This window comes from Panicum hallii, chromosome 1 (genome assembly GCF_002211085.1).
Source record: "Panicum hallii strain FIL2 chromosome 1, PHallii_v3.1, whole genome shotgun sequence".
NCBI classification, from domain to species: domain Eukaryota; kingdom Viridiplantae; phylum Streptophyta; class Magnoliopsida; order Poales; family Poaceae; genus Panicum; species Panicum hallii.
The window spans coordinates 54,713,178-54,737,651 of record NC_038042.1 but is presented as its reverse complement, the minus strand read 5'-3'; the positions used below and the strand labels follow the sequence as shown (position 1 = coordinate 54,737,651).

General features: G+C 49.7%; 5 protein-coding genes across 6 annotated transcripts; 3 read left to right on the top strand and 2 right to left on the bottom strand.

Moving 5' to 3' along the window:
• The first annotated feature begins 8,844 nt into the window (after positions 1–8,844).
• Positions 8,845–10,004, top strand: LOC112875222. The gene is made up of 2 exons (XM_025938993.1): positions 8,845–9,278; positions 9,598–10,004. Exons 1-2 carry the CDS (start codon positions 9,168–9,170, stop codon positions 9,829–9,831), a joined length of 345 nt encoding a protein of 114 aa, XP_025794778.1. The 5' UTR covers positions 8,845–9,167; the 3' UTR covers positions 9,832–10,004.
• A 1,490-nt stretch (positions 10,005–11,494) lies between these two features.
• LOC112900123 (protein RNA-directed DNA methylation 3-like) lies at positions 11,495–12,214 on the bottom strand. The gene has a single exon (XM_025968874.1). The coding sequence runs from the start codon at positions 11,975–11,977 to the stop codon at positions 11,699–11,701; it is 279 nt and encodes a 92-aa protein (XP_025824659.1). The 5' UTR covers positions 11,978–12,214; the 3' UTR covers positions 11,495–11,698.
• Positions 12,215–12,997: 783 nt separating this feature from the next.
• LOC112899410 (metalloendoproteinase 2-MMP-like) lies at positions 12,998–14,785 on the bottom strand. Its single transcript, XM_025967868.1, has one exon. The coding sequence runs from the start codon at positions 14,751–14,753 to the stop codon at positions 13,140–13,142; it is 1,614 nt and encodes a 537-aa protein (XP_025823653.1). The 5' UTR covers positions 14,754–14,785; the 3' UTR covers positions 12,998–13,139.
• A 2,510-nt stretch (positions 14,786–17,295) lies between these two features.
• On the top strand, positions 17,296–18,795 carry LOC112900502 (protein JINGUBANG). Its single transcript, XM_025969366.1, has one exon. The coding sequence runs from the start codon at positions 17,395–17,397 to the stop codon at positions 18,649–18,651; it is 1,257 nt and encodes a 418-aa protein (XP_025825151.1). The 5' UTR covers positions 17,296–17,394; the 3' UTR covers positions 18,652–18,795.
• On the top strand, positions 18,676–23,634 carry LOC112900490 (2,3-bisphosphoglycerate-independent phosphoglycerate mutase-like). 2 transcript variants are annotated; one of them, XM_025969353.1, is made up of 10 exons: positions 18,676–19,057; positions 19,285–19,466; positions 20,108–20,235; positions 20,733–20,883; positions 20,989–21,192; positions 21,272–21,696; positions 22,342–22,534; positions 22,605–22,700; positions 22,862–23,017; positions 23,124–23,634. In XM_025969353.1, the coding sequence occupies exons 1-10, from the start codon at positions 18,688–18,690 to the stop codon at positions 23,286–23,288; spliced, it is 2,070 nt and encodes a 689-aa protein (XP_025825138.1). In that variant the 5' UTR covers positions 18,676–18,687; the 3' UTR covers positions 23,289–23,634. The 2 variants fall into 2 exon arrangements, with proteins under 2 accessions (XP_025825138.1, XP_025825142.1); XM_025969357.1 differs by having other exon boundaries at positions 19,038–19,169.
• Positions 23,635–24,474: the final 840 nt, after the last annotated feature.

Genomic DNA, 24,474 nt, shown 5'->3' with positions numbered 1-24,474 from the left:
ACATCAATACCCTTGGTGTCTAGCACCATCAGATTTGCACTGAAATCTACCCCCCTTATGGCCACACTGACTCTGGGACAGAAGACATGAGACCTCAACTGCCCTCCCGGTGAAGATACTATCATGCACCTCTTTAATGTGCTAGTAGGGATGCCATGATGCTCAACAAAAGACTGGGTGATGAAAGAATGCGTAGCACCAGTATCAAAAAGGACTGTAGCAGGATGGGCATTAACCATGAACGTACCAATAACCACGTTGTGAGCCTCGGCCGCTGACTCGGCCGTCACGTGGTTCACCCTGCCCTGAGCTGGGGCCTTGGGCTGAGCTGCACGTCCCTGCTGTCCTGCCTGCGCCTTCCGAGGGCAGACGTTGGCGTAGTGCCCCGGCTCGCCGCAGTGGAAGCACACTCGAGGAAATGCAGCGGCCTGCTGCCCAGGAGGAGGAGTGGGCGCTCCCTGCCTCTGAGCTGGTGGAGCCGGAGGCGCTGGAAGCCTCTGACCCTGTCCCGCCTGCTGTTGCTGCTGAGGACGAGGCGGAAGCTGCTGCCGCTGCTGGTACTGCTGGGGCGGCCTCTGCTGCTGCTGCTGTGGAGGGTACTGGTAGCGGGGACGGGTGTTGCTGCCCGAAGAGGATGGAGCCATCTTCCTCTTCTTATCCTCAATCTCCCGGCGCTTACGCTCGGTGTTGAGGGCCGCATCAACCAGCTGGTTGAAGTTGTCGAAGCGGTGGTTCAGCAGCGCATACTGGATGTGATCATCCAGTCCCTCCTTGAAGTACTCCTGCTTGTCGCTATCACGAGCGACGTCAGCAGGGGCGTAGCGGGCAAGCTGAAGGAAACGGTCACGGTACTCCGTCACCGTCATAGATCCCTGAAATAGCGAACACAGATAACAAGGATGGAAATTGCTCAATTGGTCAGGTTACAAAAGAAATCAAGGATGGATCAAGCTCAAAAGGAATGGTAGGGAATTCCGTTAAATTTTTACCTGCTTAAGAGCACGGAACTCCTTCTGCTTCATCTTCATAATGCCCTCAGGAATGTGATGGTTCCTGAAACGCTCACGGAACTGGTCCCACGTGAGAGCCTCACGATCCCGAGCTGGGTAGGACTCCCACCAGTCAAGAGCGGAGCCTCGCAGCTGCCCTGCGGCGTAAAGGACTCGCTCCCGGTCGTCGCACTGCGCAACAACCAACTGGCGCTCCACCGAACGAAGCCAGTCGTCCGCCTGGAGTGGGTCCGTGGCGTGAGAGAAGGTCGGCGGGTGACCTCTCAAAAAATCCGCACGCCTGTCACGGGGCTGAGGCGGCGTAGGAGGCGGTGGCTGAGCATGGATCTGCTGCAGAGCCTGAACGGTGTTGTTCAGGGTAGCCATCATCTGCATCTGGAGCTGGAAGAACTGCTCCGGGGTCAGTGGTGGAGGCATCGGTAGCGGCTGACCAGTACTCTGGTTGTTCTGCTCCTGCTGGTCAGAACCGGAACCGGTGCGCCTGGTGTTCACCATCTGATTGCAACAACCGAAATTTATGAGAAAAAGATATCGTGCCACTGCGGAAATGAAACTTCGGAAGGAGATGTCAGAAAGAAAGGAATATAGGTTTGACCCCCAACGTTCTAACTCAATTTTATTATTTCGTTCAAGTTGGGCTAGGTCGATTTGCATGAACAAGTTTAACTACTAGCCTATGCAATCAACCAAAAATCCAAATCAAGCATTTGCACAATAACAAACATTCAACATTCACAACTTAGTCGAGTTTTTCACACTACTCGACTAACACACTCGTTCTAGCGTATTTCCATCGGGACATCTTAAACTTATAACTTATAGGATTAGGCGACTCAGGCCAACGTCTACGGAAAACTCAAGCTACTTCTCAGAAAGGCAGGGAAGACAGCAAATCGAGGGCATAAGACTCAAGGAATAGAAGCAGAAACATGATGGTTGAAGATTTGCGGAGGCAAGCAAGAGAACCGAAGCCCTAAACTCGACCAATTCTATCTAGGCTTCGTCCTACAGTCGACACGGCTCTGATACCAATCTGTCACACCCGATTTATAAGAACATAAATCGAGCAATCATACATGCGCCAGGATCAAGTCACGCATATATACAACAGATTATCAAGATATCACAACACATGTCACGAATAACATGAATATAAATCGTAAATGAATCATAAAAGGAATTATTTTATTACAACCGAATCAAGAATCGGTTCAAGAGTTGCGGAAGCGTAAAAGAGATACATGAAGAGCTGGGCGCCACAGGGACGTCGACTGGGAGACAAACGCCTAGAAGTCGTCGAAGCCGCTGACGTAATCCTCCACGTTGCCGGGCACTGAGCAGCAGTCGAAGATATCCGAAATAGAACAGAAGAGTAGAGAGGCAAGTGTGAGTACAAACTCGTACTCAACAAGTATAACACAAACTATGAGGCTCTAGGCTGGCTGACTCAACTGCATTAGCTTTTAGTCTTGGCAAATTTTATTAGAGCTAATTACTACCAGTGGATGGATTACCATAAACCCAATTGCATAAGGATTAATCAATATTAATTAAGAACTACTGAGAACCATCCAAACCAAAACCACCCGGGGAATCGCCCTCGTCAAAGGTTGATAACCCCACTAATCAGACGGAGGATCTGGGCCGCTCATGACTGTGAGCACAGCTGATATATCAGTTTTACACTCTCGAGAGGTTGCACAACTTTACCCACAAGTCGTGAGCTACGCTAGTTGTTCATCACACTTCCTTAGGTGAGATGGCTAGCAAGCACACTACGAGACCGTTACAAAGGATCACATTGGTAAGGTGTAACCGCTAAGGATTCTGGATCAGCAACGATGGGGCCCACCTCCGGGGGTACAAGACACACAGCACAGACCAAGCCGGAGGAGCAGGGACCATTGAAGCTTACCACCCCTCTTGCCCACGCAGGTAAGTTACTCCCGAACCAACACGACCTAATTAGTAAGTCAAGACCGTCCCATTCCAGTCTTGTGGTTGCGCGGTTGTCCCAGGTTGTCGCTCTATGAACCGGTCCTTATGGAGAGTGGCCAACCAAGCACTAAGCACCGTGCTGGCCCCCTAAACCATGTTTCTAACAAAAACATCTTTTAAGGACGCACAAACCACTCAAGCACACAGCACAGAGGGTCGGCTCCAGAATTAAGTTGCATAAGACCATTAATCAAATTAATTAAAAAGGACCAAATGTGTTATAGCGCAGCAACCTAACACAACTAACCACAATGCAACCCAAAGGATATATATATAGGATATAAAGTGGCTAGGAAATCCTTATAGGCATACAAAATTTAAATGCGGTATGAAATTGTATTTAAAAGTGATAGGAGGTTCATGTTATACTTGCCTTCCTCGTACTCTCCCGGCTGCTGCTCAAACTGCTCAGAAGACGGCTGCTCCTGGTACTGGTCCAAAGGCTCCGCGTCTACTCACGATCATCAAACATAGTCCACACATACACACATGCACAAACAATAGCAAACTATAAGAAAACAGTACACCAATACAATAGAACAGCACATGAAACTAGCCTAGAACTATCCTACGCGTTACAACGATCGCGTGCACATAAAGAACACCTAAAACGGAGCTAAAACGCGAAAACTGCGCTTAAAACAGGATCCAGGGACCTAATTGTAAGACAAACAGGACTTCCAGGGGCTTCTGGACAAAAACCGAGGACTAAAACGTAAATAAAGCATAGACTCAGGGGCTAGCACGTGAAAAGACATGGCTTGGACGGCGGGTTCAAAATCCAGAGAAGCCAGGGGGGTCCGCGCAAGATTCTGGGTCATTCTGGAATTATTTCTCAACTAACTAGGACTGCGGGTTGATTTCCCGGAATCCCGAGGGCTCTTTAGCAAAAGCGGCAGGCCGAACCGGTACGCTTTAATCTGGAGCGTTGGATCATGACCTGATGGCTCGGATTAGATCTGCTACGCGAAGGGGTACGCGCGGATCTCACCCGTTGGATCTCGATCCTACGCTCCGGACTCTATCCTCCCTCAGATCTAATACCCCCCGCTGGATCTGAGATGGGCGGCCGGGATTCAAAATGAGGGGCGAACCGTTACGCTCTAACCTGGGCGCTTGGATTTGGATCTAGCGGTTCGGGACAAAGGGGTACGCGGTTCTAATCAGGCGCGTCGATCTCGGATCGAACGGCCCAGGGAAAAGGGGACAGAGGGGGAGGCGGCGCTGCGACGCCGGCGGCAACACCCGCGGCGGCGCGGCTCGGGGCTCACCGGAGCTCGGCGTTCCCGCCGCTCCGGGGGCCAAACTGACCTGGGCTTGGGTCCGGCGTGACCTGCGCGACACGCGTGACTCACCTAGGGCCCTAAAGGAACGCAGGGAGGACTCTAGCGGCGAGTTCGACGGCGGGGGCGGCTCGGGGCGGCGGCGCATCGGCGGCGCTCGCGTTCCGGGCGTTTCAGGCGGCTAGGGACTACCGCAGCTGGTGCAAAAGGACCAGAGCGCGAAGGGGGAACTCACCGAGGGGCTACGGTGCCCGGAGTTGCAGCGGAGGAAGGAACCCGACGGCGACCGGCGGCAGCAGGACGACGGCGCTCGCGGGGAAAGGTGCTGCAGGGGTTCTCCTAGCTCCGGGTCACCGCGGATCGTCGTGTGGGGGTCCTGTGGAGGTTTAAAGGAGGGTCAGCGGGGTCGTGGCGCGCCGGTGGTGAGGAATTGAGCGGCGGCGTGCGACTTACCCGCGGCGGAGGGGAAAGAGGCCGGCGGCGCTAGGGTTTGCTTGACGGCTAGGGTTAGTGCTTAGAGGGTTGGGCGGCTCTTGTAGGGTGGCGGCGGCCCCGTTGACGCGCGGGCCCGAGGAGCGCAGCTCACCGGAGATCTCGGAGAGGGGGTTGCGCCGGGGAAGAAGCAGGGGAGGAGGGGGCGATCGGTGGGGCCGACCTGGCAGCGGGAGAAAGGAGGGGAGAGCGGTGCGCGAGCGGGAGGGAAAAGCGGTGCCGACACGCGGGCCCGGGTGATCAGACAGAGAGAGGAGAGAAGGAGCCGGCGCTGAGGGAAACTGGGCCGGGGCTCGGCCCACGCGGAAAGAGAAGAAAGAGGGAAGAGAGAGCTGGGCCTCGGGTGGCTTGGGCCAGGAAAGAAGAGAGGGAGAGAGAGAGCCCGCGGGTGAGGGAGAGGAGAGGGAAAAAAAGGAATTGGGCTGGGCCAAGGGTTTGGGGTTGGGCTGCTTCCTTTCATTCCTTTTCCTTTTTTTTATACTCCACTCATTCAAACAAACATCATTTGAATTCAAATAAATTTGAATTCAAATCCGACAACCTTAACACAAGAAAAATAATGCTGCAGCATGAATGCACAAACAATTTTGATCCTATGATAAATTTTATTTTCCTGTGTTATAAAATTACTTTAAATACGAGATAATTTAGAGAGAACCCTGGAAAATTTATTCGAGCCCAAATAAATTAATTAGAATTTAAGGAAATTACCTTAGGGTGTTACATTGTTTCAAACCTTTTTGATAGCAATGTCAGGTAAGCATCCGAGTATAATTTTCACTGACCAAGATGCAGCCATGGCAAGAGTAATTACTTATGTATTTCCTAATACAAGTCATCGACTTTGCTTGTGGCACATTTATCTTAATGCTGCTAAACATCTTGGTCATGTAATTCATAAGCATCCTGATTTTCTATATGCTTTTAAAAGATGTGTCTATAAAGATAGATCGGAGGAGTTTTTCACAAAGAAGTGGAATGAATTGTTGACTAAATATGACCTGAAAGAGAACTCATAGTTGCTAAATCTATATGACTTGAGAAGAAAGTGGGTTGCTGTTTATCGTACCTCTTTTATAGCTGATATGACCACAACTAAAAGGAGTGAAGGTATGAATAATATCTTTAAGAAAAGATTTCGTAGGAAACTTGGTATTTTCTGAACTCTTTGTCGAATGTGACAAGGTTTCTGCTTCTCTACGTGAAAATAAGTTGGATGAAGATTATCAATCACTTATAAAGATCCTAGTTAATTATATCTCCGATTTACCTTTGTTGAAGACTGCTACTGAATCATACACTAGGAGGATGTATGCAGAGTTCGAGGCAGAATTTTGAAAACGACATGAGTATTCATGTAAGTTGTTACAGACCGAGGGGTCCATATCGACATTCATTATTACACATATGCATTCAGATTATGGAGCAACAGTTATATTCAATATTGCATATATGGCCATTACATACTCTTGCAGAATGTTTGAATCCATAGGTATGTACACTAATTTTAAAATAGAGTTTTTGTTGTCATGTACATCGCTAACCACTATCTTATGTATATTATCGGTATATTATGCAGGTATACCTTTAAAATATTCAATAAGAATGATATTTTCATTTTACCATCTCAGTATATACTAAATAGATGGACAAAATATGCAAAAAGAGGGCATTATGTTGAGAAGAAAGGCAGGGAGAATTTAAACTTGAAAGCACATGCTGCACATATCTCTCGAATGGCAACATCTATTGCATTGAAATGTTCAGCATCAGAGCCACTTCTTGATGATTTGGAGAGGTCATTAGAAAAGTGGGAAGTAGAGGCTGATCGTTAACTAAACAAAATGCGAGAAAATGAAGCTCCTGTAATGATCTCAAATGATCACGTTACGGATACAGAAAACAGTACAATTTCATTTAGAGTTCCTCATGTCATAAAAGGCCCCAAAAGTAAACAAGCAAAGAATGTTGTGGAAAAGAAGATAAGAAAGAAAAAGAAAAGTTGTGAAGAGAAAGGTACTAATTTAGTGCTGCATGTACTGAATTGTTTATTACCAACTCATATTTTTAATTGTTGCAAATATATTTCAGATATTGTAGGAGAAGAAGTGAGGAACAGGAGACAATATTGGTGACAATATTGCGGTACCAAACACTTCTAGCAATATCTTGATCAACTTTCCGACTACCGCGCCTAATTTGATGCAAGGAGGATATACAAGTCTATTGCTTTGTTTTGATCAAAATGCTTCAGCTGCACGGAAATTACACTTTGATACAAGAGCAAATGATACAACATTTGAGGAATAGGCCATCTTAGTTTTTGTCCTCTAGTGGCTGCACGCCTCATTTTCCTGTTAGTTACACCAGCGTACTTGCTTAAGTTGCTTTTATTCTGTTTCGTCTTGCTTACATAAGAGCTATATCAGAAAACTGAATTCCTTTACGTGTGCTTGTTTCTGGTTCCGATGGTAGACAATAGACATGTCATTTAAATTTCCTTATTACTCGGAAAATATTGAAACATTTGTTCTTCCATATTGACATATTTGTGTTACAATTTATTTACAAACACACAGACGCAACACGATTTATTTGCTCAGCTACTCTTCCCTAAAAAATGCGTACACCTCTGATTCCACCATACATATTGCAACACTTTGCATACATAGAGAGAATTGGAGACGACAACAGCTTGAATCTATCCACGAATCACACAAACTGAATGCAGACGCCTCCCATGGCTAAAACCCATCCTGCTGAAGCAATTAGAGCAAACAGATCAAGTGTCATCTCTCATCTGATTCAACAGCTCATCAAATTCATAGAAAATACCCATATTGCAAGAATCCTGCAATGAGAACAGTCCAAGACACACTTGTTCGGCTCCCCTTGCCCTGCATCAACACAATCGTCATCAATTGTCATCACCCATCATTCCATCAAGCAAAATACGCACCTAATTTGCTCTACCAGCAACGACAAGGAACGAAGACAATCCATCAGTCTGATGGCCGTTGGCCTTTCCAACACTACAAACCAGTCTGATGGCTGAAGACAATCCATCAGCAATTGTCACTCCTTGTCGACCATGGACTGCAGTCTGATGGCCGACAAGGATGAGTGAGGCAGCAGCGGCAGGACCAATCTCCTATGCCTAACCATTAAAGAAATTAAAGTTAACCAAAAGGGTACACTCTATTAAAAAAACGAATACTGACCAATTCTCCATGGCTGTGCCTCCCTGCGCCGCCGGCCGATACCCCTTCTTGCGCATCGAGTAAATCACGTGCTAGGGCCGGCATCGAGTAAATCACGTTAACCTATGAGCGAGCCGAAAGAATGAAGGAGCCCCAACCGTAAGCCTAAGCCGATCGGAGTCCTAGCGCTGAAGATCTGTTTCTGTAGGCCCGCTGGTAGGGATGTGAGGGGCTCCATCGCTGTAAATTTAGAACCATGTTCCAGCCAATTTTTTTCCGGCGGACGAGGGCCGGCGCCGGGAGAAGCGTTTGGTCGCTCCATGTTCGGCTCTGCCGTGTGCCGCGGAGAGTCCTGCCTGCGTTCGGGCCCACGGGGCGTCCTATCCATCCATCAACGAACGGAAGATAGGCTGCACATCTTTCGGCCCATCAGGTTCACACGGACTACACGGTGGGAACGAGTTCTGTGTGCGTGAAGAATGTGACGAGAATTGGGCCCAAATGACCCTTCTCTCGGCCCATGGGCTAAGCTTCCCTTTCTGGCCCACTACTTATCCAGATACTTCGACAGGAGCCCGCGTAACCCGGGCCGCGAGAGGCGGCGCCGGCCCAGCGACGATTGCCATTTGCACCTTCCTTCCATTCCAACACCGGTTGACGGTGCACGGCGACCACGGAGGAAGACGGCCACGCTGACGCCGCTTCCGGCGGCTTCACCGCGCGGCGGCGCCAGCACCCAGCAGCACGTGCCCTCGCTTCCGAATTGCTCGCAGGCTCGTGTGGAGTTCCAGTTCAGCTCCGGACTCCACGTCTCTTCAGCTCCGGACTCCACGTCTCCTCCCACAGGCGCTCTTCTCGTCGCCCGCGCTGTAAACTAATGGCGGAACCCCGCAAAGACAAACCGTAGCCGTACACATCCCGAGAGGTAGGCACCCGATTGGCAACAGGCGGCCGCCCGGTGCGGCCTCGCATGCGCCCTCGGCTACGTGCCCAGGCGCTCCGGCGCCACGTCGCGTGGAGGGGATGGACCTGCCCGGCCCCCTGCCTTTACGCCTCCCGACTTGTATATACTGCCGGCATCCGATGAGAACAAACTGTCGTCTCTACCGGGTTGCTTCGAGCTTGAGCATCGGATCTCTTCTCTGTGAGGTCAGCCGTCAGGGAGTCGAGGCTTTGCAGGGGAGATGAAGAGGCTGCTTGTTCATGGCCACTTCGGTTGCCCTTCCAGGGGTTTGGTGGAGGGCAGATCCTGTGCTCTCCCTGCACTCTGCAACAGTGTTCTTCCCCACTACAGAGTGAGTTCACCAATCGCCACCTCATTAATCCTGCTAGCACTCACTGCTACTTCCTAACTCTTTGAATCTAGATGTCCATTTATTACAAGGAACATGTAGTAGGGTACCTTAAGTTTCTGAATCTGTTTTGTTACAGTTTACTTGCTTATATTCCATGATTGTTTCATAGGAAATATTTCAGAAATTGCGAGTATGAAAGTTGTGGTGTGCAAATGTTAGCAGCTCAAATATGTAGTTGTAATCAAAACAATTTCTGCAAATGATTTAGGCACTTCTGATCTGTGTTCTTTATCATTCATTTTCCTGTGAAAATTGCCAGTACTATTCAGCCGAGAAACATAAGCATGATGACACACTAGGTGAGATCGGAGAAAAGGCAAGATCAACTGCAGAAGAGTTCCTGAGAGTGGCCAAGGAGAAGACTGACGAGGTCACCGAGGGCGCAAAGGAAACATTGCACGAGACGAAGGAAGCAGTGGTCGGGGAGTCGGATGACGAGAAGGAGAAGTTCAAAAGGAGGGTTGAGGATGGGAGGTACCATCATCAGAAATAAAGTGGCAAGTGTTCTCTTGTTAAGTTACAGAGCCTGTAGTTTATGGAAATGCTAATCTTTGCATCTAGGCATGTCTAGGTGTGTTACCCACTTTTCACCTTCAATAATGTGATCTTGAGTACTACAAATGTTATCTCCTGTAGAATAAATAAGATTTGGGTTTCGTACTTCAATGATCTTTGGTGTTCTACATGTCATTTCCCACTGGATAAGTTTGGCCTCTTGAAGAGAGTTCTTGTTGTCACTTTGGAATGCTGAAGCAACTTGGGTATGAAACAATTATGCATGCATTTAGTTAAAAGGTAACACAAAACTGATGTTGTGAAGATGAGCACATCCTCAGCTGCGAAGAGTGTTAACACATGGAATGCCTTTCTTGCTGATTGTTTCGGTGATCTTTATTCTGACGTGCCTGTTTCATCGTTGCTATACATAGAGAGATCCTACATCTGTAGCTTTTGTCTTTCTGATGCTGCTTATGTGCAAATTGCAGTTCAGAGTAAACCTATAGTTTTGAGCAAGCAGTAGGATCAGAACCTTTCAGACACACAAGTCTAACCTTTTCTATCATTTTCTTGGTTCTTGATCACTGCCTTGTAGGTTTAGCCTCATGGGCAGTGATATATTCGTGGATGACACGTTCTTTGTTTTTTTTTTGGTCACTATACTTGATCTCAGTCGGGCAGGGTGGATACAAACCTTCGCTGCAAGCATTTGTGGCTGTCCAATTACTGATTCAAGATGACATGGGATCTTCTCTCCCAGCTGAAGAGAAGAACCAGGTGAAGAGCTTGTTCTTCCAGCTCTGGTATTTTGGCAAATGCTGTGGTAGCCTCTTGGGGAACTCCATCCTGTCATACGTACAATATATATTTATATTTAGCTCATTTACAGCGCACAATACTGGGTTATACTACCGTTTGATAAGGACTAAGACTAGTATATATATCATACACTACTAAGTAGTGGTATTGTGCGTTAGTATTGTGCATTGTGCGCTGTAAAAGACTGTAAAAGGAGCAGTGGTATTGTGCGTTAGTATTGTGCGCTGATATTTGGCTGGGGTCCTGGATTCGCCATTCCTTGCGGTGTCATGATCTTGTCTGTCATCGCGTTCTGTTGCGGAGCTGCGCTGTGTACGCATAAAGAACAGAATACTGCTAACTAGCCTTCAGAGAACATTTTCAAAGTATTGAAGCTCTTACATATATCATCACTCGGAAGCTCCGTTTGCGAAGCCAGAGGGCGAGTCGTCAAGCAAGCAAGAGAGTTTAGGATGATCCCATTCTGATCGCGGTCCTCGGTACAACGAGGGCAACTTTTGGCTGCTGCTTCTACCAACTACTAGTAAGATTTTTGCTGGTTCCTTGGTGATCCACGGCAAGGGCACCTGGATAAGTACTAGTGCACGGGTTTTTGAGCGCCTTCGGCTTTGTATTCTCCACACGTCTCACGCAAGTAGCGTGAGGCCTCGGTCAGCTTTGCTCTTGCCGGTTTTGCAGCTTGCCTGCAAACAATAATATACCAATCAACAATGATCATTCCTTCTAATCTTCTTTTTCCATTATTTTTGTGCAATTTGCACTGCTGCTTTGCCAGTTTTCAACCACTGAATCCAGAGTCACCTGGGTATCCAATGAACTCATAAGGGAAAAGAGAGCAGTAGATTTCAAAACAATGAACCAATGGCAATCATCAATAATAGCAGAGAACCAGAAATCCATCTACACGAATGAAGGTGTCGACGACAGACACTACCATCATCCAACAGCAAAACTGTACACACATGGACGACACAACGAGCGGAGGAGAAACAGAAATCGCCTAACCAACCAGGCTTCCATCCGAAGCAGAGCCAAGCTATCTACTAGTAACCGGCGATGCCGGAGCCCTCATGGGCGCCCTGCTTCTTGCCGCCGCCGCTCTTCTTCTGGCACTTGTCCTTGATCCACTGGAACCCGCTGGCCGTGCCCTCCTTCACCTTCCTCAGCCCCGTCGCCGCCGCCGCCTTGGTCTTCTCCACCCCGCCCTGCTTCTTGCTGCCGCCGCCGCCGCCGTCCTGCCGCCCGCGCGCGCGGGGGCTCGGGTCGCCGCCGTAGTCCCACTGGTCCGCCCACGACGTGCCGAACGAGTTGCTGCGCTGCATGGTTCGCCGGCGACACGGACGACGACGAACCCCTCAGGAAGAGTTGAAGAATCGGAGAAACCGCGCGCTTATTTCTTGCGGTCGAGGCGCAACGAGAAAGCCGGCCGGGGAGGCGGAGAGGCCGCGGCCTTTATAGGAGCACGCTTCGCTCTGCCGACGCCGAATCGATCAACAACCAGAAGGTTTTGTTGATTAATCTGGAGAAGGAAAGGAAGCAGCGCCGCCTATGTACCACGCGTGGAATGAGAAAAAAGGGCGAGGAGTCGCGTGCCGGGATATGTCCGGAACGCGGTGGTTGGTCGGTCCGTCCGTGTTGGCGCGGCGCAGAGTTTTGACCAGCCTTCCCGGCTCGGAAGCTTCTGCCCCTTGGCGAGACCGACTGGGAGGCGGTCGGATTGGACGGACACCGGCGGAATATCAGAATGGTTTTCCAGAAGTGAGATGGAACCGGTCGCCTAATTTGATTACTGATTACTGGTACCATCTTTTATGACCAAGTCTAGTCTGACCTGTTAAATAGTGGCTTGCTTGATTTCTCATCTTGTTGTCAGCTCTAACACGGGTGAGCGTACTTTTAGGGCCCAAGTTGGTTAAACAGCAGGCGCGGCAAAAGCAAGGCATGAGTGGTTCCACGGCAGATTACGTATGAGCTTACGTGGAGACCGTCTCCAGTGATGAATTTTAGAAGGTGAGTAGATGGTTTCGTCAGTGCTTGTAACTACTCCATGTCGTGTGTTGTGAATTGCTACGCAAGTCATTGTATCTGATTATTCCGCTCGTGGACCAAATGGGATACGGTCATACGGACGACCTGACGGAGCATAGAAGCTTCTGATGACACCCGGACAAAAATAGTGCAGGCGCCGCCATACTAAACTGTGATGAGTCATGGCTGTACCTGGAAGTTGCTGACCAGCAACTGGCAAGAACACCGCTCCACGTGTCAGCAGCCACTAATTAATATCCTGGCGTGTCAGCAACCAGTTCATGATCCATACACAAACGAATATGAAGAAAATATAAAGAAACATATAATCTCTGTGGAATGCTATCATTCTGTAATAATCGTAGTTATGTACACAAGAATCTATCCAAGAATCAACTAATCGACGCAAACGGAGGACGTGGCGGCCCGGCTGCAAAACTGACGAGGACCAGAGGTCTACGGCGCTAGGAGCAGGCCAACTGCCGCAACTACTCCAACGAAAACGCTGTCCGGGCGGAGCCCCGCGCCGGCGCCGCCGTCCATCTCGCGGCTGCTCGTCGCCGGCGACGTCGGCGTGACGCCCTTGAAGTTGGGGTTGCTCCCGTACAGGCTCTGTATCCCCTGCACGTCGTCCGCCTCCAGCTCCACCTTCCTTGTTCCCGTCCGGATCGTCGGGTACATGATGGCATCCGGCACCGACGAGTGGCCGAGCCCCAGGAGGTGGCCGATCTCGTGCACCGCCACGGACTCCAGGTCCACCGCCCCGGGGGAGGACGCGCGCGACACGTCGCTGCCGGCCACCCACGCCTCCGCGGCGTCCAGGTGGAACCGCCCGTCCGTGGGGGAGAAGGCGTGCGCGAGCGTGCCCAGGGGCCCGTCGAACGGCTCGCCGTCGCCGTGCGAGCCCGCGTGGAACCCGATCGTGATGTCGGCGTCGGACTCCGACGCGGTCTCCGTGAACCGCAGGTTCGTGGCCGCGGCCCACCGGGAGAAGGCGCGCGCGAACACGTCGCTCAGCGTGGACCGGTCGATGGACGTCGCCGAGGTCGCGGTGATCGCGTACTTGAGGTCCCGCCGGAACGGCGGCCACGTCGGCGCGCCGGGGAAGTAGGCGTACAGGTGCCTGCCGTGGGGGTCCGCCGACGAGCTCCTCGCCATGGTGGACGTCCCGTTGATCACGTCGGCCACGCCGCAGCGAGGGGAGACCATCTGCGCGACGGTGGGCGTGTCCAGCGCGCCGGTGGCGTTGAGCCCGAAGTTGCGCTGGTACGTCGCGATGGCCGCCTCCAGGTCCTGGTCGAACGCGTCGCTGAACGGGGACGATGGCGGCGGCGGCGGGAGGTAGCCGAAGTGGCTGAGGTAGTCCTTGAGACCCGCCAGGCCCTGCCGCTCCTCGCCCATGTGGCAACCGGAGAGGTTCTGCAACGCCGCCCACGGGTTCGGGAACGGTGGCACCCCTGGCGGCAAATCGGTCGGGAAGGCCGACGCCGGCGAGACCGCCGCGAATACCATGACCGCCACGACGGCGGCAACTCGCGATACAAGCGGAGCGCCCATTGCCGAAGTCATCAGAAATTCAGAAGCAGAGGAAGCTTGGCGGGCTGAGCAGAGAACGTGCAGCTGTCGCGTACGCTTTAAGGCGTTGCTACCAAGTCGGCCACGGGCAGCGTGGTCAGCCGGCCGGCAGGTACGCGGGAGCAGAGAGCACTCCGTTCGAGCCGGGACGTCGCAGTTTTGTCTCCGCGTGTGGTTTGGTGAGTTCCTTTTGGTCAAGATCGAGAGAGATGTGGCCTTGCGTTTGTTGCGAGCTGCTGTCGTGCTACGGCTGTGATCTGCGTGATGTGACGGGCTCAGAATTGAAAACAATGCGTTTTGCTTTTGAACATGGATCACCGGCCGGAGCAGCTTCTGCGCGATTGGTCTTCCGGTGAGCTGCCGTTGCACGGGAAGGATGATGGCGAAGCCTGTGGTCGGAAGTCGGAACGGAGAAGGAAGAAGGGTCGTAGGCTGCTCAAGTCCGGGTAACATTAAACAAGCCAGGTGTGGGCATGACCGTTGGAAGGACGTCATTTCTTCCGACTGCAACCGAAATCAAAAGGGGCGGAGGCGGAGGTGAGACGCCTCTGAATTCTGAAAGTCTGAATCAGCAACTTGTCAATCAGAAAACAGGAACCACATATTCAAGTTGGACAGGACAGGCTTTAGTTCTATGCTTCTTTTAATCTTTTTGCACCATTCGCAAAACAAGCAGTTGAAGAAAGATGTGCTATGCAAGTGAGAAAGCAGGTCGTTCGGTTGGGCAAAGCGAGATGCCAGGTTGAAAAAGTAGAAGCAATTCTTCGACCTCCCAGGAGAAATGCGGTTAGAACTTCCGTCTACCTGATTCAGCTGAGCTCTATGGACGCATGAGAAAAGAATAGTTCTTCTATACTTTATATGAAAGGACATTCTTGACGTCCAATGTCTGCGACTTTTTCAACGCGAGCTGCACATATCCTGTTTGGACAGTTAGCGAAATGATCAAGCAACTGACTCCTGTCTGTTTCAGACTTTCAGCCTGGAGCAGTTGGAGAAATATCTGACAGTTTGTCATCAGACATCTGGTCGCCTTCAGCTGAGAATAAGTTGGGTTCAGACTGGAGCTTGTGTTTTGCCGCGATGCATCCACACTTGTTATCAGCTGGATGACGGTGGCAAAGCACAACAAACAAACGCAATGGAACAAGAGGCTCGAACGAGAAGCATCGGCATACGGGCCCTTTAGGCCCAAGTCAAGTTGCTCGTCGCAAGTGCGATCGTTTCTGGGCCTTATGGGGGACTACATACCATGCTGGGCCTCCTTTGACAGTGCCTTTGCTGGGCCGGAGAACTTTCGCACTTGACCGAAGATCACGACACATCATCATACGTCAGCAGCTGGATCTGTCAGTTATCACCCGCGCACTCGCGAAATGGCGATTCGAATATGTCCCTCTCTAACCTCCAATACAAATACTACGGACAATCCTCTTGACCAAGCAAGTGGTCTGACTTATCGGCTAGAATCTCCCAGCTACAATCCGATCAACAGGCCATCGCTGCAACTTGCATTGCTTTGCAGCCATCGTCTGAAACTCTGAATTTTAACGAACGAAGACACACATGAGAAACCAAAGGTTCTTGCTTGGCTTTCATGTGGAGAAAGTGAGCATCCAATAGCTGGAAACAGGGTACTTATCACCTTATCAGCTTGAGCCCCCACAAAATAATGCATAGGGACTTCCAATTCGAGTTGGAAGATATAGGCGGCCCAAGGCTGTCGACCTGTCGCCTGTCGGCTTCCCGTAGCTTTAGCCTGTCTAGAAGCAGATGTAGTCACAGTTACAGTGACAAAGCTGGCTTGTCCTGTGCTCATGCTAAACTTTCTGCTTGTCTCGTCATGCTCCCCGAGCTGGCTTGGCTTCCAATGATCCATTGAACACTGAGCGCGAGTTCACCACTCGCGTTGCTGTTGATGCGATCGGCATACCCTTGCTCATTTACACCGTCCTTTCTGAAGAACATAATAGCCTTGTATTCCACCATGTGTTTTCCAAGTCTGAACTGTTGTTATCGCTTGTGATCTCAGCAACACAGTGCATCTCGTGACCTATGCCTCTTGAGAAAGCGGCGGCGGTACCAGTCACCAGCGCCACTTCTTGATTTCACTTGGAGCAGATGGCTCAACGCGCGCAAGAATGCGTGTACGGCGAGCATCGCAGCGAGATCGGACATCGGAGACAGCAACCTTGGAATAGTTTCCGGGATGGATTGTGTGACAGCGTGGGGGCGGTATATCGTCCTGCAGATCACAATCGTGAAAACTACATTCGTACTGCGTTGTGATGTTGCCATTCAGAAAACTGCTTGGGAACTGCCTACCAATTTTACACCTAGTTTAGTGCAGGATTTTTTATCCCCTTCTTTCTTCAGATGCTAGTTTTCAAAATCCTGCTTCGATTCTTTTTGAGCTGCTATGCACATGAGTGAACTGCACATGCTGCCCCCTGCCGGAACAGATGGCGACGAGATGAAGCGATGCCATGAACCCAAGCACCGAGGTATCATTGCACGATGAACTTTGTGCACGCAGAAGCAGAAGAGGATGTCTATGCTTGCTGAAAAAGTAGACAGGCAGAAAGGGAACTCGCTAGGGCTCCAGAAATGGTAGGGCAGATGCTGGTGTTAGGTAAACATCGATCTGTTTACCCGCAGCGGCACGCAGTGCCCGCTGTTTCCCCACTTCGACGATCTCCTCTCTCTGACAACGCCGTCCGTCAACGCGCGGATAAGAACATACTACCAGCTTTAGAGAACTTCACCTGAAGTATCCAGCGAAAGATCAAGGGGGCTTATGATTTTACTTTTGACCGTGGTTAGTTAAATTCTCGTTATCTGATCCAGACGCTTTACCGGTGCAAGATTTTGCGGTCACGATCTAGAGCACTCTCGTCTGTCCCTTCTCCCTTTAGGCGAGGCAAGTTGGTGCCATTTGGATTTGGTTCCTGCGCTGCACAAGCGTAATGGGGCCGGGGCATGCTCTCTTGCTCAGGACCAAGTGGCAAGTGTGCGAATAAAGGAAATCCTTTGCACCTTTCTGGATCAGAATCACTACATATACAATGAAACAAAGCCGCAATCTTTTTGTGTTTCCTTGCCGCTATCTTTTTGGCTCGTTAGGTTCTTCAGTTCCATGAATTCTGCCGGTGAGCAAGAGCCGAGCCAAATCCAGCATGAGCCTGCAGAAGCTATGCTCTCTCAGGCCGTGTCGCTCTCGTCGCAGCCAAGCCTCCCTTCTCTGCCGTCGCTAGGTCCCCGGGACCAAAACGTAAGCCCTTCCCACCACCAATGCCTCGCCACCCTCAGAGGCCACTCCTCCTACGTCTCCGCCCTCGCCGTCGACGGCGACTCGCTGTACAGCGCCTCGTCGGACGGCCGCATCAGGGTGTGGCCGTTGGAAGAGGCGAGCGGAAGGCAGGAACAGCAGAAGGGTGACGATGGCTGCAGCGCTACGGTTGTCGCCGCCGCGTGCGACAGCTCCGTGAAGTGTCTTCTCGCCGTGGGCGACGGTCTCCTCCTCAGCTCTCACCAGGACGGCAAGATCAGGGCGTGGCGTGCCGGCAGCCGGAAGGACGGGACCCCGCGCCTCGTCCTGCGCGCCGTCCTGCCGACCTGCGTGGACCGGCTGCGGACGTTCCTGCTCCCGTGGAGCTACGTGCAGGTCCGGCGGCACCGGTGGCGCACCTGGGTGCACCACGTGGACGCGGTCACCGCGCTCGCGGTGTCCCCGGACGGCGCGCTCCTGTACTCGGCGTCGTGGGACCGGAGCCTCAAGGTGTGGCGCCCGCCGGGCTTCCGGTGCGTGGAGTCCATCGCGCCCGCGCACGACGACGCCATCAACGCGCTGGCGGTGTCGCCCGACGGGCACGTGTACACGGGCTCGGCCGACAAGAAGATCAAGGCGTGGAGGCGGCACCCGGAGCGGAGGAACAAGCACGTGCTCGTGCAAACGATGGAGCGGCACAGGTCGGTGGTGAACGCGCTCGCTCTGGGGGTCGACGGGAAGGTGCTCTACTCCGGCGCGTGCGACCGGTCGGTCGTGGTGTGGGAGCGCGCCGGCAGCGGCGACGGGCGCATGGAGGCCACCGGCACGCTCAGAGGGCACAGGAAGGCGATCCTGTGCCTGGCGGCGGCCGGGGACGTGGTGTGCAGCGGCTCGGCGGACAGTACGGTGAGGGTGTGGAGGAGGGGAGCGGAGAATACGGACTACACTTGCCTAGCCGTCCTGGAAGGCCACTGCGCGCCTGTGAAGAGCTTGGCGTTGGTGTACGGACGTGACCGCGGCTCGTCCGCCGCCGCCGGCGGCGGTTCTGCGCTTGTTTGCAGCGGCGCAATGAATGGGGAAGTGAAGATTTGGAGCGTGCTTGTTCCTTGGTTGCTTGAAAGATAACAACAGTAGTAGTTCATGTACACATTATACCTTTGCATGATGCTGCTATGTTCTTCGAAGCTCGATGGCTTACACAATGGCTTAGGCCGGCTATTGCTCGAACAGTCGAACTTATCATGGATTCTTTTCCTTGCTGTGTGGGTTTTCGACGCGTGCAGTCACACCAAGACAGCCTGGTCCAACACCTCAACTGAGGCAGGACCTTCCTGGGCCTACTCGGGCTTATTACTCTCAGCGCTGCAGGAATTTTTTATTTACCCTTTTCCTCTCCCCCGATCACCTCTCGTCCTCGCGTGCGTCCGTGGCTCCGTCCATCCTTTTCTCCCTTGCAGCGAGGACTGGCCGAGCGGCGCCGCCCTTCGCCAGGTCTTCGTCGGTCCCTTCGCCGGCTACGAGTATCGACAAGGTACGCCCGCCCCTTCAAATCCCTTTCCCGCTGTGCGAAACCGAGCACCCGAACCCAAACCCCAATGCAAGCTATTTGTATTCGGATCTGACCCGGTCACACGTCCACACATGTATCGTGCCTACTAACTTCGGATTTTGGCGAAAATTATCGTGGTCTTGGTGCGGATTTGCTGCGTTTTCTAACCCGCTGTTGCTTTCTGTGTGCTGCGGCGTGTGATTTGGTAGGTGCCTCTAGTCCGTTGGCGATGGGGAGCACGGGGTTCTCGTGGACGCTGCCGGACCACCCTAAGCTCCCCAAGGGGAAGCCGGTGGCCGTCGTCGTGCTGGACGGGTGGGGCGAGGCCAACCCCGACGAGTACAACTGCATCCATGTTGCTCAGACTCCCGTCATGGACTTGCTCAAGAATGTACGCACGCTTTTCTTTGTACCTGTCTATCTGCTTCATCTTGGATTGCACAGTCGCAGTCTGCATTTCTGCGATTGCAAAGATGCATACTTTTGTGTGTACTTTATATGACATATCATGGTTGTGAATGTTTGCTTAGGCATCGGTTGGATAATATTGGTCACATTAATCTTGCACTTGGAACCCTTCGGTCCATGAATTTGCGGTGCTCCAGTTGAGCATGATGATAGATCTAATGTGATCATTTGTACTTTTCACCGTATTACTGTCAATTCGGATATGTAGTGCCATCCAGGATCTGGATTGATTCTGCAGATGAAGAAGTTGACATGCTTTGTCCAAACCAATACCACTGCATCTAGGGTTCTAGGTTCAGTAGTAACTGCTAAAAATTAAGGTCAAAAGTTTCATGTACTGTCTAAGTGTCTATAAATGGTTGTGCACTGTGGTTACTGATGCTTAAGTATATTCTTGGTTGCTCATTGTCTCTGATACTTAGTGTTAAATAACTTGATGTTGCATGAATCCTGCGCTTGTTTCTTCTTTATACAACTCTTAGATGAAAGATTGTTCTGTCTGCATAATTTGATTGCAGGCATGCAGTCTTCATGCTTTAACTCACCGCTTTTGTGCAATATTAGGGTGCTCCAGAGAAGTGGAGACTAGTGAAGGCTCATGGAACGGCTGTCGGTCTTCCATCGGATGATGACATGGGCAACAGCGAAGTTGGCCACAATGCTCTTGGTGCTGGCCGCATTTTCGCCCAAGGGTAGATCTGTTTTTGGAAATGAGGTTTCTGATGTAGTTAGTGCACTGTGTGTTTGGATATTGCATTGGAACATGAATTTTCACAGCTGTATTTTTTGCACATACATGCCAAACCGCGAGAGTCTAGATGTGATCTGCCAACGAATAATCTGATCATAAGATTCAGAATACGTGTACCATCTTGACCAGGATAGAGTCCGTAACTATGTCCATAATAAGCTACTAATTTCATTGATATATCAACCAATTTTATTGATTTACTTTGAGCAATTGCCAACTAGGACACACCTCTTGCATGTGCTGGTTTGTGCTTTCTTTCGCTGGTGCTCTGTGCTTTTTGGCTCAGCCTTTGTTTTCATATGCAAAGAAATCTCGAAATTGAGGCTATTGTGCTATTTTGTCTCTGTTATACATGTATATAAATACAACCGTTAGTCTTTATAGTTCATACTATATGTTATCTGACTTAAATGAATGTTGCATTCATTCTGTCTGTAGCGCTAAGCTTGTCGATCAAGCTCTTGCCTCTGGAAAAATTTATGAAGGAGATGGGTTCAACTACATCAAGGAGTCTTTTGAAAATGCTACTCTTCACCTTATTGGGTTGTTAAGTGATGGTGGTGTCCACTCGCGTCTTGATCAACTGCAGGTTTGCTAAGCTTTTGTGATTTATCTTCAGTTACGTAGCATACTGATTACCCTTTGGGTGCTATCTTGCTCCCAAGATTTACTCCATTTGCTTTGCCCATTTCAGCTACTTCTGAAAGGTGCCAGTGAGAGGGGAGCAAAAAGGATTCGTGTGCACATTCTTACTGATGGGCGTGATGTTTTGGATGGCAGTAGTGTTGGTTTTGTAGAGACCCTAGAGAATGATCTTTCACAGCTTCGAGAGAAGGGTATTGATGCACGGATTGCATCTGGTGGTGGAAGGATGTATGTTACAATGGACCGCTATGAGGTAAACACTTTTCCTCGCATTCAACCATCAATCTTTATGTCTAGAGGCTCATAGTTATTTTTTATTTAATGCTTTCCAGAATGACTGGGATGTAGTTAAACGTGGGTGGGATGCCCAGGTGCTTGGAGAAGCACCCTACAAATTCAAAAGTGCACTTGAAGCTGTAAAAACTTTGAGAGCAGAGCCCAATGCTAATGATCAATATTTGCCCCCGTTTGTGATAGTTGATGATAGTGGCAATGCGGTTGGGCCTGTATTAGATGGTGATGCAGTTGTCACCATCAATTTCCGGGCTGATCGCATGGTTATGCTTGCAAAAGCACTAGAGTATGCAGATTTTGACAAATTTGACCGTGTTCGTGTCCCAAAAATCCGATATGCTGGGATGCTTCAATATGATGGTGAATTAAAGCTTCCTAGCCGTTACCTTGTTTCTCCACCAGAGATAGAGAGAACATCTGGCGAATACTTGGTGAAGAATGGCATCCGCACCTTTGCTTGCAGGCAAGTGTTAACTATTTGTTAAATTTTACTAAACTATTGCCTTTTTTATGTCAAATCACTTTGGTTTTCACAGTCATCTCTGAACTAGAGATACTTGTTAATGCCTTGGGCAACATGGCTCATTTCATTTTAACCTATCATATCAAGTGTACTTGGTAAAACTTTGTACATACCTATCAGGGTCACTTACCTTCTGGAAAGATATTGCTGTTCATTATCTTAAGGTTTGATGCTCAATCTTTAAAATGTGAAAAGGCAGTTATTCTAAATTAATGGAGGCATCAAATGCAGTAAGCTTTATGTGTGCGGTCATACAGAGTTCTTGGGGCAGATTACTTTGTTTATTGATGGTTTGACATTTATATAAACTGTAGTTTTTCCAAGGTATAATCTTCTAGCTATAGAGTAGGTTCACATTCTTTATACTAAAATCTTAGTTTGCTGTTCTTGTGCTAAGTTTGGCTGATAAAATGGTTGCCTTGTTCTATGCCTGATTTGTTAATACTCATGTTGTGTATTAGAGCTGCTGCATTATATTACTTTGTGGCTGACTGAGTTTTGTATTTTCTTGTGCTTACAAAAGCATGTTCTACATCTTGATATTATTTTTTGACTAATATGGTATCCTTGATTCACGTGTAACAGTGAGACAGTGAAGTTCGGTCATGTCACATTTTTCTGGAATGGCAACCGCTCAGGATACTTTGATGAAACTAAGGAAGAGTATGAAGAAATTCCCAGTGACAGTGGTATTACATTCAATGTTGCACCCAAGATGAAGGCACTTGAAATTGCGGAGAAAGCCAGGGACGCTATCCTTAGTGGAAAGTTTGACCAGGTAGACGATTCTTCTATTTGTAGTTGACGAGTCTTCAAATTTGCTGCTGCTTAGTGTATTGTTATTACAGGTACGTGTCAACCTGCCAAATGGTGACATGGTGGGTCACACTGGTGATATTAAGGCCACTGTAGTTGCTTGCAAGGCAGCTGATGAAGCTGTTAAGGTGAGAATGATCAATAAAATTTTACTTCATTATCTGCACATGTGTGAAAGATTAGATGGTTGGGAAGAAAAACCTGTTTTTGTTTCCATTACACACTTCACCTTATTTACACATTTTATGTGCCTTTACCTTGTTTAATCACTGCACCTCCCTTTGAACAGATTATTTTGGATGCTGTGGAGCAAGTTGGCGGCATTTACCTTGTCACTGCTGATCATGGAAATGCGGAGGATATGGTGAAAAGGAACAAATCTGGCAAGCCGCTGCTCGATAAGAGTGGTGATATCCAAATTCTCACCTCACATACCCTTCAGCCGGTGAGTTCAGTGCCATATGACCCTAGGCCCATGATAGGCTCCCTGAGAAAGCCACATGAGGTACATGTTGATTGCCTGGATTTTAACGCCTCCATAAAACTTGCAGGTCCCAGTTGCCATTGGAGGCCCTGGTCTGCACCCCGGAGTGAAATTCCGGACTGACATTCAGACCCCTGGGCTTGCCAATGTCGCCGCCACCGTAATGAACCTCCATGGCTTTGAGGCCCCTGCAGACTACGAGCCATCCCTCATTGAAGTGGCTGAAAACTAAATACTGGGCATTTGTGATGTCCAATTTTGTTGCTATAGTTCTTGAGGATGGATGGATTGATGCCATTCAATAATTAGATGCTCTATTTATAGATTCTGAGCTTGCTTTTCACGGTCTGGTAGCCTCAGCTATATGTGAGGCAAACCTGTGACATGCAGCGTTTGAAACTTCTGTGTGAAAAAAAAATGCTCGATGTGGTATCTGTTGCTTTTGACAAGTTCATTTGGGCACTTTCCATTTGGCTTCAGTCTAGTAATGCATCAGTCCGCATAGTGAGTTGGAGACCGTTCAGATAATGTTTTCAATTGATGAAAAAGAACAAGTGTGCACAGGAGCCATTGCCATATATATTTGTCAAGTAGGAGTTTCTTGTCCATCAGATCGCAAAAAAAAAAATCATCTATACTTATGGGCATATACAGATCATCGGTGTCCAATGAGTGTCAGATAGCTCGATGAAGGTGTGTCCCCTGAACTTAATTTATGGAATTCTTGTATTACCAACATGAAATGATGCTGAGCGTATGATTCCCGGAAAGTAATACTCGAGCAGTCTGGAATGTGGATATTTACTATGCACCCTAAAGCCTAAACCGACGAACAATCCATTTATATTTCAAACAATAATGATCTAAAGCTACTACGTTGTATCCATTGCAAATTCGCAACACCATTTTTAGCACTCTTTTGTTGTTCTGTAATGGCGTTAAATAAGCTTGTACTTTTGCTGAATTTGCCGGGTGCGGTGCCATGGGCTCACGCTATAGAACAGGCTGCTCCTGGTAGCAAAATGCAGATCTACTTGCAGTGACAGTCCCTACCTTGTCTAGCTACAGAATGGTCCAGCTCATTTCAGTTTCAATCAAGAGACAAGTGGTGATTACTTAATGCTGACCATGATGATGTGGCCCGGGGAAGAACACCAATTGTCAGTCAGACCTAGATGTTGATGATACTTGTGTCAGTTTCCAGGTGCATGCATAATCCCAGCATGGCCTTCACATGGAAGATTAGCTGACGACACGAGACCCTGAAATCCGATGGAGTTGAACTCGTCCCTTGCTACCATTGCCAACCACCACTGTGCTGTGCAAGCTCATTTGGAGCGTTTGTTTTATCCCATTTGCCTGGAGGGGAGATGCAACCTGCCCAGCTGTGGGCCAGACTGATGCTCAATCATTCAAGA

Bases quoted from the DNA above. Each gene is read 5' to 3' on its own strand.
- LOC112875222 (XM_025938993.1), top strand. From the start codon at position 9,168: ATGAAGAGGCTGCTTGTTCATGGCCACTTCGGTTGCCCTTCCAGGGGT. The intron at 9,279-9,597 runs GTGAGTTCACCA...GAAAATTGCCAG, and splicing joins GTGTTCTTCCCCACTACAGA to TACTATTCAGCCGAGAAACA.
- LOC112900490 (XM_025969353.1), top strand. From the start codon at position 18,688: ATGATGCTGCTATGTTCTTCGAAGCTCGATGGCTTACACAATGGCTTA. The intron at 21,697-22,341 runs GCAAGTGTTAAC...CACGTGTAACAG, and splicing joins ATCCGCACCTTTGCTTGCAG to TGAGACAGTGAAGTTCGGTC. The intron at 23,018-23,123 runs GTGAGTTCAGTG...TAAAACTTGCAG, and splicing joins CCTCACATACCCTTCAGCCG to GTCCCAGTTGCCATTGGAGG.
- LOC112900502 (XM_025969366.1), top strand. From the start codon at position 17,395: ATGAATTCTGCCGGTGAGCAAGAGCCGAGCCAAATCCAGCATGAGCCT.
- LOC112899410 (XM_025967868.1), bottom strand. From the start codon at position 14,753: ATGACGTCCTTCCAACGGTCATGCCCACACCTGGCTTGTTTAATGTTA.
- LOC112900123 (XM_025968874.1), bottom strand. From the start codon at position 11,977: ATGCAGCGCAGCAACTCGTTCGGCACGTCGTGGGCGGACCAGTGGGAC.